At 37.1% G+C, this 16,485-nt stretch overlaps 1 protein-coding gene across 1 annotated transcript; it reads right to left on the reverse strand.

Annotated features, from left to right (window-relative positions):
• Nucleotides 1-4,524: 4,524 nt before the first annotated feature.
• Nucleotides 4,525-16,485, reverse strand: LOC575548 (jasmonoyl--L-amino acid synthetase JAR4). The gene is made up of 7 exons (XM_030990515.1): nucleotides 16,117-16,485; nucleotides 8,956-9,978; nucleotides 8,109-8,247; nucleotides 7,314-7,478; nucleotides 6,917-7,059; nucleotides 5,998-6,095; nucleotides 4,525-5,291 (listed from the first exon to the last, which is right to left on the reverse strand). The coding sequence occupies exons 1-7, from the start codon at nucleotides 16,241-16,243 to the stop codon at nucleotides 5,034-5,036; spliced, it is 1,953 nt and encodes a 650-aa protein (XP_030846375.1). The 5' UTR covers nucleotides 16,244-16,485; the 3' UTR covers nucleotides 4,525-5,033.

Below are 16,485 nucleotides of genomic sequence, written 5' to 3' on the forward strand. Positions count from 1 at the left end.
ACCATCTAAATCTAGTGGTTCCAGGCCCGTACGCAGTGGGGGGGGGGGGTTGGGGTTGAACCCCCCCCCCCCTCAATTTTGTTAATGTGTGTGATTTTTTATGAAACCCCCCCTAAAAAAAAAATAATTAAAAAAAAAAAAAAAAAATTGTGCAAAAGGGTGACCCCAAAAAAGTGACCTTACCCCCCCCCCCCCCGTTTATTCAGCGACCGGCTGAGTCGTTGCGAAATTTTTGGGACCCCAAACCTCCCCCCCCCCCCCCCCACAATAAAAAAACAACCCCAAAATGTTTTGCTTTTTTTGTTGTTGTTGTTGTTGGCATTTTCGTGTTGGTTATAATTATTACGCACAACCAGCCAGCCCATGTATTCTTATTTTTAATTCAATAATTGATTAACGGTCACCGTATTTTTTTGAAAGTAGAGCTGAATTGGTATGATCGGATTGGCTAAATTTCACACATTTTGGGGTCTAAAAATAGCCTTCATAGCAATTTTAGGTTCTAAAAGGGCACTAGAAATGTCTTACATAAGAATAAGACCAATAACCATGCACTTTGAAGGCATTTGCGGTCTGAAAACAGAACTCACCTATCCATTTAAATGAGTTTCTATCTTAAAAGAAAATCTTGATTCCTCAGCAGTGTGGTTTTCGTTAGCACTTCTCCACAAAATGGGTGGATTTAATTCATTAAGTAATATCATAAAAGCTATCGATGGGGATAAGTATGGTCTGGGGATATTCTCAGATCTATCTAAGGCGTTTGATACCATTGACCATGGTATCTTCCTCAGAAAAACTTGAGCATTATGGAATACGTAGTGTAGCACTGTCTTGGTTCCAAAGTTATTTGTTTGGCAGGACTCAATTTGTTGTGGTGGATGGTACTAGTTCCCAACTTGCTTCACTTAAATATGGTGTACCTCAGGGTTCAGTTCTTAGTCCCCTGTTGTTTTCAATCTACATAAATGATATGATACACTCATCAACATTATCTCACTTTTTGCTGCTGGTCGATAAGAAGGCTGAAGATTTATAACTAATTGCAAATCAAGAGATTCAGAAACTGTATGCATGGTATTGCTGTAATAATTTTATATTGTAAAAAAAATAATTTTCAAAAGACCAAATGTGTTATTTTCCGCTCAAAGGGTAAAAAGCTTCCAGATGTTATTACTTGTCTTAATGTTGGAGGCCATGATGTTGCGCTCAGTGAAAATGTTCAGTTCTTAGGGTTAACTATGAATGAGCATTTATCTTGGAAGAATCATTTAGATGCTGTATGCACTAAGTTGTCTCGAAGTGTAGGTGTCATTTTAGATTAAAATTTATTTTACCTGAAAGAGTGCTGATAACATTATATAACAGTATTGTTCTTCCTTATTTGGCACATTCTAATGTTGCTTGGGGAAACACTGTTAAGTCATATCTTGATAAGTTGAGAGTATTGCAGAAGAAGGCAACAAAGCTTATTACTAATTCTAATTATAGACATCCAAATTCTCTATTGTCCCTTCGACTAAGAATGTCTATACCTCATGAATGTACGTTTATATTCCGTAAAAACTCACAAATTCATGATTATAATACACGTCAAAAGGGTTTTGCAAGAACAAATACCACTCTGACCTCTTTCCATATCTCTTGCATCAAAGAATGGAACAGTTTGCCTGATGATATAAAAAATAGTTCAACTCTTTATAGGTTTAGAAGGTTATCTAAAACGTACCTACTTGGAAGACTGACATAATTCTACGTTGTATCTTACTATGCACAAGCATGTGCATGTCTACGTAATGATCGTGTCGTGTGTAATTCTAATGTATTCATGTCGTGTGTACATTGACTGTATATTCAACAATGATGTGTAATCGCCCATGACCTAGCATCGTTTATCCATTCATGAATGAACCTGCGTTCAATCAGCAGACGTATGAGATTCATTGTATTATTACCAACGCTCCTTCGCTCCCCTTTCCTTTTCTTCTCTGCAAGTCACTCTTTTTTTTTAATTTTTTTTTTTAAATTGTTATATCTAAGTTGAGGGCTGCGGGCACGTCAAGCTACTTTGCTTATTTCTGTAGCCCTCCTGCATCTATTGTATGTTAATTATGCATTCAAAATATTTGTTTAATTTCGTTTATTATCTGTATAAAATTATATACACTTAAAATATTGTATCAAACCATATTCCGTTCGTGAAAATGTATGATGAAAAAAAGAAAAAAGATGCAGAAACCAATAAATGAAATCAAATCAAATCAAAATACACGGGTGGCACCAAGTCCATCGCTGCAGGAGTGATTATTTCAAAATGTACAAAGTGGGACCTCTTCATGTTGTGAAGATCTGTGGATATTCGGGGTCATTTGGGACATGTGCTAACCGTGAACTGGTCTATTAACCTTGCAATGGGCATGCTGACTACTGAAAAGCAAATTTCCGTAACAGGTGAATTAAATATTTTGTAACATAGCACTTAATTTTGTGCATTGAATTTGATTACATTACGAAAAGGGTATATTGATAAAAACGTTATTCCGCCAAACATGATATAGCTTAATGGGAAATCTAAATAATTGCCTTTTTCCCCTCCACCCCACCCCAACAATTTTGAAATCCCGGCTCCTCCACAATGAAACCCGCAGTATGTGCTGTAATATTTTATTTTATTTACGCTTAATGTGTTGTTTGCAAGCTTGTATAATTATTGTGTCTTGTGAAACACAAAAGAAAAAAAACGTGCCTTTTGCTGCAGTTCCTATTGGCTGTATATAGGCCTATTATGTAAGTGGTTATATTTAGGCTTAAAGCCCCACTGCACTACTTATAGCTACTTGCGCCCTCTAGCAAACGATGCCTTAGCGGTGACCTTCGGTCCCCCATGATCCTCTTTTTCTAATATGTTAATTGAGAGCTGACTTGATGAGATAACCAACTGTCAGTGACTTTGCAGGGAGGTCTAATCCCTCCTGGCCAAACTAGTGCAGATAGGATTTAAACGCATTGAACACGTTGAATGAGATTTCGTCGAATTGCAACGTTTACAAAAGGAGTCTGTTTGTTGGAGAGCAGTCTGAGCAAACTCTTGGATTTGATGTTGAAATACATTATGGGTTTGGTCCCGCGATAATCATTACTACAGCGGTTGTATTACCTCACATTGAATTTGTATACTGTTTCCCATAAAGTTATAATAAATTTTCTTTACATCTTTTCATGAAATGGTTGTGACAATATGGTTTAGTCTTAATAGAAAAAGTTTATATCTTCTCAGAACTGTATTGATCGAGATAGATCAATACATTTCTAAGAAGATGTAAACTTTGTCTATAAACAAATATATTATTTTGTCACAACCATTTCATGAAAAAGGGAAAATGACAATATAATTCCAACATCATGGGCATCAGTGTTGTTGCAAGATTCGCTTAAACATGAATGTGTAATTTGGGGGGATGTTCGCGATCATCAAAGTCCGCGGATTTGGAAATAAAAGGTGTAGATCTATGCATGTTTTTTGGTTTTGAATTTGAAAAAAATGATTAATATGTTGTTTGAAAGAGCAAGACATTTTCCAAAAGGTGTCTTCTTTTCCTGATGGTACAAACATGTCAATGCGTACAAAGTTTACGAAAGGGGAAGTTTTTTTCGGTAAACCAAAAAGGGGGTCATATTGGGTGAAAATGTATCCTCTATTTATGGTAAATAGGGGGTGATTTTCGACTCCACTGAGAATAATGTGCTTTGTACACATCCTTCAATAAGGAGTTCCATCTCCCTTGGGTCACTACTGAAAATGTATAATGGTAGCCTATTATTATATGTCTAAAGATCTCTAAAGATAATCGACCCTCCTGACTCAGACACTATTGACAAATTGGAATTCGTTTTATATTGTGCGTTAGAACAAATGGGAACATTGTTCGCCACTACATCACAGAGACATTTTTTACCGATTTAGCCAATTCGAATAGCCCATACCTACAGTGATTACAAATTTAAAAATTCATAACCTTTTCATTTATGTTCGATTTCATTCCAACTTTCACCAGTCTACTTCTCTGAAATTGTTCTGCTTTCCTCTATATAACGGAGCTTGCTTTCTAAGTTGGATTTCCTTTTAACCTGCACCAATTGCATTACCCGGTTGCATTGTCAATTTCACTTTGATTTTCAGTCCGTTTTCTCCTCTGTTTATCATAATTATAGACTAGACTATAATAAAGAATCCGTGTCTCACTCTTTATCAACCACTTTTCGAGATACTCGTTGATATTTTTTTCCTTCTGAATTCGAAGATTTAGTAGTGTTTAGCATGGTTTGGAACTTTAGATCATCATTATTCTGTAACTAAACGAGCCAGAAATCAAGTCATCAAGAAAAGGATTCCTCATTTTCATTTCATGATGTAAAGCATATCATCTCTCTAATACATGTATTACAACATGTAACATAATTATCACCTGGTTTTTGCATATTTTTCACAAAATTTCAAAAATTACGCAGTTACACTCACTGACAAAAAATAACGCAATTATTTTTATTACCTCGGTTTTATTCTAGGTTCCAAATTTACAATTTACAGGTTACAATTACATATTTAGTGTCCATCTTGTCCATAGAGACTCTCAAAAGTTGTGGGTTCGAGCCCATGCACGCACTACAACAATGTTCTTCGACAAGACACATATCTACAGTTTCCACTCTTGATCCAGGTGAAGTAAGTGATCACCTGGTAGGATTCATTCGCCGAAAAGCACTGTCCGCTGGTATAGCGGTTACCGGAATCGTTATACTTTCCAAAGCGCTTTCAAAATTAAGATCAAACTCGAAGTACAGTTTATTTTCATCCATATTTTCATTTTAGTAAAATTATATAATGTAATATATATATAACCATGCACATAAACAATTTTGAAGAGCATGGTAATACAAAGATTATTTGATGGAAGCACATTTTGGGAGCAAGATTTGACCGTTTTTATTATGTGACATGAGTAGGCCTTTTATCAAAAATTATTTCATAATCATTAGAAAGAACAATCTAAATTTCCATCGTTCCGAGATTGACTTATGGAGTTATCCAGCATCAGTTTTAGAGTGGCTGCTGTACGGAGTTTCCTCGGAACCTTGTACTGGTTTGCAGAAGTTGCGCTGTTATCCAGGATGAAATCATGCAGACGATCAAATGTGCCGGGTTTCACGATGTGCACAACAGGAGGGGCTATGCATCCCTTCTCACGGAACGAGTTGTATGTGAAGGAATGATGACAGAGTTCCTCGTCAACCTGTCGATAAAAATGGCTCAGTCAATAAAACTTGAAATCCATTCTAGATTATGATGGCATCCTGTTCCTGAACAAACCTTGCAGACATTTTCCCACCATGGGCAGGATATGACTGTCTGTTTATTGAATGGACCAACAAACACATTTTGGGCGTCTAAATGGTAGATGTGACTACAAAATCGAAAATCCCATTTTTGTTCCCAGCTACTGAGGTTTGGATACTGAGAGGCCTCCAATACCCCAGTCTCACCGACGAGACCAACATCAGACAACACCCACGACGGACCGAACTAAAGAGAATTACATTACCCCGCTTGGCAGAGAAGACGGTTTAAAATCGATTCGATCGGTTGTAAGACTGAAGTGCCACATTTGTACCTTTCCCTTTGAAAACGATAGTTCTTTGTTATTTATTTACCGGAATCGAGATTTGACAATACTTTTACTTTCATTGGTATCCGAAAGTAGGCGCTAAAAGGCTGGAAGGCCTACCCATTAAAATAATTCTTGTTGATTTAATTTTTTATTATATTGGACGTCTTCATGAAATAAAGTACTTGATAATTGTAAACTAAGTTGCCTTGAGCTTAAATTCTTTCTCTAACCTGGTTTTCAATGAATTTACGATTCTCTATTAATAGTTTTGCTCATGATATTTTTTCTTTTATTTGAATGAAGAATTGGGGATAAGAACAATTTTGCTTACTTTATTGAGAGGGATATCAACCAAAGAATCTTCATCTGGTGTTGGATCTAACTCCAGGAAGACGATGTAATATGGGCGAAGGTCCTGGCTAGGTTTCACTGTACAAGAGCCAAAGGGAAAAATAGGTTTGAAAAACGATTCAACAATCTTACATTTCATTGAAAGTCATTCAATTGTGTATAATTTTGGCTCAAAAAACAAGAAAAATATCACAGAAAATTTAAAGAAACTTGATCAACGCCTAGCGAAGGATCAATGTTTGAATTTTCAATAACAATGAAAAGAATTTTACTCGTAACGCAGTATAAATAAATTGGGAATCACAAATAGAGGAAGTGTTTTTAATAAAGGAATTCCGTTTAATAACATTGTTAAAAATAAACTCCAGTTCTGGTAAAAAAAAATAATAATAATAATAATTCTCACAGAATCAAATGAAACTTAACTGAACGTTCAATATTACAGATAAATGACATGTGCCAAACAATTTTGGAAGAAAATACTTGCTGAGTAATGAGCATAGAATGACAAGGAAATCAAGGTATTACTAGCCCCGACACCATGAGAGTTGTCCCATATATAGCTTTCTGTGTACAGTGCTTGTTACTTTACCAAGACTCGGCCAAATTTATTATGATTTTGATGACTCCAGAACCTTGCAGTGCACACCAATACTTACATGCTACATGATCAACTGTTTCTGATCCATTCCGCATCTTTTCTTTCACAATGCAATCGCATTACCAGAACTCACCTTTATCTATAACATTTTTTTTCTTTTTTTTTTTAATTTTTTTTTTTAGTTGATTTGTTTTGGGTTTCATACTTTCGCCGTAATTCAGCGCAATTTCACATGTATTTTACAACATTCTCATTCATAAGCTTTAGTTCTTAGCTATACTGGAGTTGAATTTCTTACCAAGTTGTTCGAGTAGTGTACTCTCTGCCACAGCGTAAGATATTAGCGTCACATTGGGATAGTGACCCACTGCAGCTCCTATGGCGTCTTGTACTGTACTTTGGTCAACCTTCTCGTTACGGACATTCAGGATTTGACCAGATCTGAAATGCAATTTCAATATTCGAAACATATTTATTTCCTTCTTATACATGTATCAAATAAATAGAAATACAACGTTACATTAACAGTAACTTATTGCGCGTGAATATCAAGGGTATTCTAAATTTGATATACCAGGGGCGAAGAAGGAAGCAATCATTTCCTAAAAATTCGTTGGACGAGGCTTGTAACGGGGTCGCAAGACAATAACGACATAATTACATAATAATATAATCACAAATGACTTTTTAATTACCTGTACATGAATTCCACCACAGGGGTAGTGTTATGGTATCGTCTGACCCTGATGACGTCACCATATCGAAATCTATAGAAACCATACATCTGGGTGACGACGATCTCGTAGACGCCTCCGACTTGGAGCTCGTCGATGAAGAGCGTCTCCGGCTGATCTTCGTTTCTACGAAGAAGAAAAAAGGGATCTGTTGGGCCAGTTGTTGGATCACATACAAATTGTAAGAGCATTCCAACTTTACTGAATCTATTAAGCAAAGATTCTAATCAGCTTCTGTTCAACTAAAATGATCCAAGAATTTGATAATTTTATTTCAAACAGATGCCTGTATTTGTACCGAACGCATATTACTCAAAAGTTGTTGGTGTAAGTTTTCTGGAACCTATATTTGATTTTTTTTTGTATTGGTTCGTTACTCAGAAGCTTTACTCAAGAGCTTTGTCACAGATGATTAAGTTGAATAAACTACTGTATAAACCAAATGGTGAGTCTATATTATAACTTTCGGAGTGACGAATCTTCGTTCATGTTTTTAAATATCCCCGCAGTTATTCTGTTTTCGATCAAACTTTGTGCATACGAAGAAGAAAAAAACATTCTCATAGGTCATCGAACATGTTGAAGATTATTATGTTATACCTCAGTCATCCCGCAAAAGATACTCAAAACCAATCCATAACTTGGCCATTCGAGATTAATGTAATTTTCTGATCGGGGATTTTCGGTCTGCTGTCGCTTAATTATGTCAATGTGTGACTTGGGTATAACTACTATAAGCGTTTCATCATTACTAACATGTGAGCTTCTGGAATGAACTCCATGACAGAGAGAGATGGCAAGAGAACGTATTCATCCTTCCCATGATGCCTTGGCCAGATGTCAACACCGATCACCCCCTCAGTCGCAGCAAATAGAAAACCAAAGAGTGGTAAACCTGATAGCAAAGAACAGAAAAGAACGAAAAATAAGCCAGTTTGTAGATAAAGGTAATTATTTTTGTACAAAATTATAAAACCAACCGAGACGAATACTGGAAACATGCTCATGAAAGTTATGAAATCATTATTCATTTAGTACCGACGGTACATTGATACACAGGTGGAAGTATTCTTCTCAAGCCGATTAACAAAAGGTATTCATGAAGCCCCCCCCCCCCCCCACCCGTCACTTTGGCAGTGTTTACTCTAAAATTCTCAAAGTGGATATTCTCAAATATTAAAAGACCTGTGGATATTTTACGTCATTTGAACATTGTGCTAACTATGAACTGTTCTTTTAGCGGAGGTGTCGTCATATTATATTGATTCATTCACTTGTCTCTCAATTCAAGGGTTGAGGATTCTAATTCCAGTCCGGTACTAAATAAACGATCTTTGGCAAGGTATTAACAAATGTCAAGTCGGTCCCACGGCCCTCAGTCTCGTTGGCCTTCTGATAAATTTTCTGAAGGTCCACTAAACCGCAACATAAGGTACTTTTCGATTTGCACGTCGACATACTAGTGGACTGCTACGTGCAAATCGAAAAGTCCCTTTGGTCGATGTCGCGGGTTGTCAGTCTGATGAGCTGTCGGTCTCGTGAACCGTCGACATGGTAGGGTGTAGCCTATGACACCTTTCGATTACTGATTACACATTTGCACCTTTAACATATGAATTCAGCAGCTCATCTTTAAGGCCGGTGGAATCTATCGCTTGTACATGTTTCATGTAAGGCCAAACTCTTTTCATGATGCCTTCGAAACCCTTCTCGAACTCTCTATTCAGCTCTGCCGCTCTCTCCGGATCGCCACCACCCATCTCCCTGACGAGGACTTGATGAATCTCTGGAGGAACATTCGTAGTCGTCACCGTCCCGAGCTCGATGTCACGGATAATGTCGGGGTAGCGTTGCTCGACCATCCGCATAGCCAACATCAGGTTTGAGGTAAAGTTACAGGACATGTTGCGGAGATTCCGATCCCGAAACCCGAAGAGAAGATGTACATATACAGAGTCCTGAGGATCCTTGATTCGGAAACCCTCTGCTGGGGTAGAGTACATGACTAAAAGACGTCTATTCGATGAGTTTTTCATGGATGCAGGACCCATAAGAATACCCGCCTCCGTATACCTGATTTTCGGCGCCGTATAGATTGTCATTTCTCGCTGGAGGAAGCCTACACCGAACTCCTTTAGACGAAGATCTATGGCTAGACCCACAATTTCGTGATACATTTTTCTGAAGGATTTACCGAAAGGCATCATCTTGGACTTCCCAGTGGTGCCTGAAGTAAGAGCAAACCTCTCAACGTGTTCAGCCGTTAGAACACCCTCCTCACCTTTCGCCATACGATCTACGTATGGCCTGTAACGTTCGTAAGTCGTCAAAGGATGCTTCTTCCTAAGGTCCGCCATTGATGTAACAGAACTCAGTCCAAAATCTTGTGCGTAGTCTGTTTGGCCGTTGGCCTTGAGGATAGCCTTCAAGTAGTCTTCTTGAGATTTTCGAGCATTCTTCCACGATTCTGTGAACCTCCTGACCTTTCCATGGCGAGTGTAGACCAACAGTAACATGAGGATGACCTGTGTGTAGGCTGAGGGGAGACAATGGCCGTAGGAAATCGGTAGGGTAGTCATCCATGACGTCAGAATAGCCACAAAGACACATGCGACTCCGAGGATTCCTACAAAGAGGAAAACAAAGAGGAATAATATGAAAAATATAAAATTCTTTCATTCTGTAAAGGATTAAAATAGGATCTTCAGCCTGTAACATGCCACTAATCTTACTAATGTCGTGAATTTTGGGGTGCTTTCTTTTCAATTGATAATTAGATTTCAGATTCTTAAGTATAATTCATTTAGGTCTATCCTTCCCTTAAATAAATCTCAATTAATTCTTTTTACATTTGTCGACTGTAGCCTCAAACAACAGAAGATGCGACAATCACAAATCTGGAGCAAGCTCCTGTATTGACTATAGGCTAGAAGAGGAAAAAATTGGAAAAACACACGCAGGCCTAATAAAATGCTTACAAAAGACTTGTAAATGGTTCACAAGACCAAATATCGGAATTAAAAGGTCTTGGTCTCCTATAAGTATAGTGTGAATTGACCAAACTACGTTTTCATCATGACACGATTTCATTCACGGCCTATACCCATTGTACACAGTGCGTCATGTCGCAGTCTTCGACGGGCCACAATAGTCATGAGAGTGACATCGAGAGAAAAAAAAATGTCTTCAAAATTAACATTGCAAACATTATTTTGAATTACTGGTAAATGAGCTCATTGCCTTCATAGGTCTGTGTATCGTATAAATATATTAATGGAGATAGGCGTACGGAAAACTTTTCCAAGGGTATGTTGATTCTTCCTGCTTAAATGTCAAATGTATAGGTTTACACAGTCAAGTCAGTTTTATTCAATTGTGTTTCTCAGGGCTGGTTACGTAATAATTCTCCTTCATGACGTAGATCCATTTCATGCATTGCACTGCTACTTTCAGCATTGTAGTCTGAATCCTTGATTGTACCTGTGTCAGTGAAGCAGTCAATAAATGGGAAAGTTTTCTTATGAATGTTGTTAATCGCCATATGCCTATCAGAAGCAAGAAAATGAAGGATTAGAAGTCCCCATGGATGAATTCAGATATTTTTAAATTGATCAGAGAAAGGGATAAATTAAAACCAAAAGCTTGGAAAAATAAAGATGAGAAAAAGATGATAGAAATACAGAAAAATTAAGAAACAGAGTTACTTATGAAATTAAGAAAAGAAAGAAGAAATATTACTCTGAACAATTATTAAAATTTAAAGTAAATGCTTGTAGCACCTGAAAGGTGTTAAAATCATTATAACCTTGTAATAATAGTAACAAAAATATAATTCAAACCGATAAAAAAAGAATTGTTTGAACAAATTGAAAATTGTAATGAGTACTTTGCGAACGTTGGAAAACTTTAAGCATCTACAATTCCAATCACACATAGATCTGTTTTTATCGAGAGTGTCATAGTGTATTTGCATTTAATTTTGGAGTAATATCAGAAGAAAATGTTTTGAAAGAAGTTAAACTATTGAAAAATAAATGTTCATGAGGAATCTCTGCATTGCTATTGAAGTTGTCGGCTCCTGTTATAATTCCATCTTTAACATATTTGTTTAATAAATCATTGCTATATTGTGTTTATCCTAAACAATTTAAAACTGCTAAAGTGATACCATTGTTTAAATCAGGAAACAAAGATGATCCTTCTAATTTAAGACCCATATCCATTTTACCATCCGTCTCAAAAATTATTGAAAGACTAGTATGCAATCAACTGAAATCGTATATGAAAGAAAACAATATACTTTGCGCCGAGCAATCATGTTTCAAGCAAAAGCATTCGACTTAAACATCATTATTGAAAGTCACCGATGATTGGTTGGAAGCATTGGATGGAGGCCTTTATACTGGTGCTATGTTTTTCGATCTGAAAAAGGCGTTTGATACTGTTGACGTTCAAATACTTGTAAAACAAAGACTTTCCAGCATTGGTCTGTCGAGGGACACATTACCTTGGTTCGAAAGTTACCTGTATAACTGTAAGATGTATACCTGTATTGATTCTGCTACATCAAACATATTTTAGATATAGATTATGGAATTTCTCAAGGGTCCATACTTGACCCTATTTTATTTACTATTTATATAAATGATCTGGTGAAACAAGTAAACAAAATTGTAAATTGCATCTATATGCAGATGATACTGTGCCATATTTTTCTCATAAAAGTTTTGATAGTGTTGAAAAAAATCTCAATTTCGATCTACGTAAAAATACATAGCTGGCTATGCTGTAATAAACTCATTCTTAACGTTGACAAAACCATTTGTATGATATTTGGAACTGGGGCAATGTTATCGAAATGTAATATCTTAAATGTAAGTATATGTGGTAAAAGTATTGTCCAAAGGAATGATGCGAAATATCTTGGAATGCATCATCTTGATACCAAGTTAAAATGGGATATTAATATTGACGAAATGTGTAGAAAAATAAGTAAAGTTGTAAATTTTTTAGTTTTAGCTCGTCTTCGACATTTTATATCGGAATCCAATCTAAAGATGGTATATATTTCACTTATTCTTCCACTTTTTGATTATGCAGATATTGTTTATGATTCGGCAAGCAAGAAACACACTGACTGCCTCCAAAAATTCAAAAACAGGGCCGGTCGTATCATTTTGAAAATTAATCCTTTTAACCATGTTTCAAATAACGATATTCATATACAGTAGGTTTGCGGTTGCACCATGTGTGAGAGAGAGAGGGGGGGTTGAGGAGTCCTGAAAAGGACTCTGACTCGGTAATCTTTCTTGGAGGAACTATAGCGCTTGGAGCGCTATAGTTCTCCTTAGAACTATATGCTAAGAAAGATAAAAAAACAGTCCTTTTCAGGACTACACTCCTCCAAGAAAGATTACCGAGTCAGAGTCCTTTTCAGGACTCCTCAAACCTCTCTCTCTCTCTCTCTCTCTCGCACACATGGTGCAACCGCAAACCTACTGTATATCTAAATCACCATGCAAGCCGACACTTACAAGCAGCATCTAACGATATTCATGTTAAATTAGGGTGGAAATCTCTCCATTCAAGACGTAAATTGCATTTATATATGAAGGTCTATAAATCCCTGAACAATTTGGCTCCTCCTTATTTAGAGGAGTCCTTCAAATTCTGTAATTATCAATATTCTCTACGATCACAAGAAAATATTAAACTCCCCAAACCAAAGAGTGAATGCTGCCGTAAAATGTTTATGTATAAAGGCTCACGTGAGTACAATGACCTACCGTTAACTATTAAGCTATCAAACAGCTTACAAAAAAATTGCAAAAATATAAATTTAAGAAAACAGTTTTGCTCTGAACTGTAATGGAATATGCTTGGGATGGGGGTGTTTATGCTCCTCTTATATGTTTTAGGTATAATTATATTTATTCAAATTATGTTATGTTATGTTGTATTGTATATTGTATAATAACTGTTCCTGGACCCCAGGGAAGAACAGTTTTGTCATACTAACAAACTGAAAGGGTTATCCAGACATTCACTATACCATTCATTTTACTATGTACATGCATTTTCTTTGTATTGTTTGTTTTGATATTGTAATATGGAAAATATATACCAATACTAATCGACCACGTATTAGAACTTGGCTATATCTTTTTCAATATATCCTTGTATAGTTTTATGCTCTGTTATGGTGGATGGAAAGATAACCGAATGGTTTGATGTCATAATCGTCTGGGTTAAGACAAGGCTCCCTCTTCTCTCCAAGTCGCTTCAACCTATTCCTGGAATATGTGATGAGAACATCCCAAAAAATGGGTGACATGCGTATCAACAACATCCGATATGCAGATGACACCACCCTCATGGAACTCGTATTTGAAAATCTCAAAATACTGAAAATATGCTCATCTGACCTTAAAATTTAGTAGGGGGTTCGTCCCCCCCCCCCCCCCCCCCCCCCCATAAAATTCAAAGGTGGTTTATTTCTATTTCGATACCAGTGATTTACAAATGTTTCTGAAATGACATGAATTTTCCTCACTTTTTTGCAAATTATACTTTTTTTTGCGTTTGTTGGACAATGACAAACTCCCAAATTTACAGTCAGGCAAAAATATGCTTATGCTTTTTTGAAAAAGTATGTTAAATAGAATAGAAAGAAAGAAAGAATAGTGGCCTGAGTTATCAAAATATGCTCATCTGACCGTAATTAAAATATTGCTAAAACCCCTGAGCTTGTGGGGGTCCTGCCAGTGTCACAAATAACGTATCAAAATATGATCATCTGACCGTAATTAAACGCCCAAACCCGTGAGCTTGCGGAGGCTCTGCCCCCTGGCGCTCATCTCAGTTACCTAAGTATAATTCCTAACCCCCCTCCCCCCCCCCCCAAGCTTCCGGGGGCTCACCCTGAGGGCTCCCCAAACGTTTTTGCTCATTTAGCCTTAGGTCCTACACCACTGGTGACACCAACGGAATACAGATTTTTCTCTCGATTTTCGTCCCCCTGGTCATGAAACGAAATCGTCGCCCCTGGTGGAGACACAATCTTTTATGCAAATACACACTATGTTTGAGCTGACATTCTTTTCTTTTCATTTGGTTTGGACGGCGGTGTGCCGCTGAAGCATCAAAACCACTACTCATTTTTAAGGGCCATTTGGGGGATTTTTCTAGAAATAAAGCCCATTTTCCACAATTTTCAGATGTTTTGGCGAACACCCCCAAAACACCCGAAAATTTTGAAAAACAGACCCATTTTAAATGGTATTTTTCGTTTAAAATGGGACCCATGTTTAGGGAATTTTTGTGAAAAAGTTACCCATTAGAGCGACACACCCCCGTATGTTTTAATATGTGAGTACCCAACCCCCCCCCCCGGGCGTTTTCCTTTTTCTTCTTCCTGTACATCTTTAAAAAGTTTATTTCTCAGTATGCGTATTAACCCATGACTTCATATTACACACTTTTCAAATCTGAAAACGAATGAATCCTGCAATTGTTTTCTAATAAGCTGAAACTCGTGTGTCGGATTCTATTGTGAGTATATGTTTACAAAGTCTGTCAATTTTATTCAATTGTGTTTCTCAGGACTGGTTACGTAATAATTCTCCTTCATGACGTAGATCCATTTCATGCATTGCACTGCTACTTTCAGCATTGTAGTCTGGATCGACCACGTACTGGGCTATATCATTTTAATGTTTCCATGAATAGTTTTATGCTCTAATTTGGTGAATGGAAAGATAACCGAATGGAACTTTGATGTCATAATCGTCTGGGGTAAGACAAGGCGGCCTCTTCTCTCCAAGTCGCTTCAACCTATTCATGGAATATGCGATGAAGGACATCCCAAAAATAGATAGTGAACTCGTATTTGAAAATCTCCAAATCTCAACAAATGAACTGGAGAAGGCATGTAAAAGATGGGGAATTAATATCATTGCTACAAAATGCAAAATCAGTACAGAGGACCAACAAGATTTCACTAAACAACATCAACATTGAGAAAGTGGATAAACTTGTCTTTCTCGGCAGGACAGTTCCTTCCATAGAAGATGAGAAATAAGACTGGCTGCTTGGGCATATACTGACATCCTCTTTGGATGTATTTTGTATCCAATCATGATTATATAGACTGTTTTAGATATAATAACGTACATAATAAAGTAGGTTCCTTTCCTCCCGAATGAATACTCTCTCTCTCTCTCTCTCTCTCTTCTTATATGTCTCTCTCTCCCCCTCTTTCTCTCTCTCTCTCTCTCTCTTCTTCTTCTTCTCTCTCTCTCTCTCTCTTCTTATATGTCTCTCTCTCCCCCTCATTCTCACTCTCTCTCTCTTTTCTTCTTCTTCTTCTTCTCTCTCTCTCTCTCTCTCTCTCTCTCTCTCTCTTTTCTTCTTCTTCTTCTTCTTCTCTCTCTCTCTCTTTTCTTCTTCTTCTTCTTCTTCTTCTTCTTCTTCTTCTTCTCTCTCTCTTTTCTTCTTCTTCTTCTTCTTCTTCTCTCTCTCTCTCTCTCTCTTTTCTTCTTCTTCTTCTTCTTCTCTCTCTCTCTCTTGTGTTGATTATTTGTCACTTCCTCTCTCTTTCGGCAGTTCTAATATATACACAATAATTTCGAAGAGCAAGAAACAGTAACGGCAATATCAAACCAAAAACAGATCACGAATCAAACTGAAATAACTGCAAATACATGGATAACAAAATAATCATCTCCAAATTTTCTTAATTTTCAGTTGCGCTGTTTTGTCTCACCTAACAAGCAGCGTTGCCATAGCGATCCTTCTACGTTTACAGCAAACTGTAGTAAGTACAATCCTACAGAAATTGATGCCAGAGCTACCAATGCTAGCTTCGCTTTGATGACAGTTGTTCCTGCCATGTTGACTATGAATGGAGATCGATGCACCGTCTCACTTCGAAAAGGGTATGAATGAATTCCCTGTGGCTAGCCCTTCTTATACTAATGCAAATGCATCTCACGAATACAGCGGAGATACAATCGTCATGCAAATTGTGTTTGAGCTGACGTTCTTTTCTCTCTTCCTTTTGTCTTCAAGCTTGCCATATTTGCAGAGCCGTTCAGTGCGTGTAAAACAGGGCTCCTACTTAGCCGAGTTGGAG

Source organism: Strongylocentrotus purpuratus, unplaced genomic scaffold (genome assembly GCF_000002235.5).
Source record: "Strongylocentrotus purpuratus isolate Spur 01 unplaced genomic scaffold, Spur_5.0 spur5_scaffold_19, whole genome shotgun sequence".
Classification (NCBI taxonomy): Eukaryota; Metazoa; Echinodermata; class Echinoidea; order Camarodonta; family Strongylocentrotidae; genus Strongylocentrotus; species Strongylocentrotus purpuratus.

Excerpts from the sequence above, each read along its gene's own strand:
- LOC575548 (XM_030990515.1), bottom strand. The coding sequence starts at position 16,243 with ATGGCAGGAACAACTGTCATCAAAGCGAAGCTAGCATTGGTAGCTCTG. Across the intron at positions 7,479-8,108 it reads TTCATTCCAGAAGCTCACAT|AAACGAAGATCAGCCGGAGA; the intron begins GTTAGTAATGAT and ends TCTTCTTCGTAG. Across the intron at positions 7,060-7,313 it reads GTGGTGGAATTCATGTACAG|ATCTGGTCAAATCCTGAATG; the intron begins GTAATTAAAAAG and ends ATTGCATTTCAG.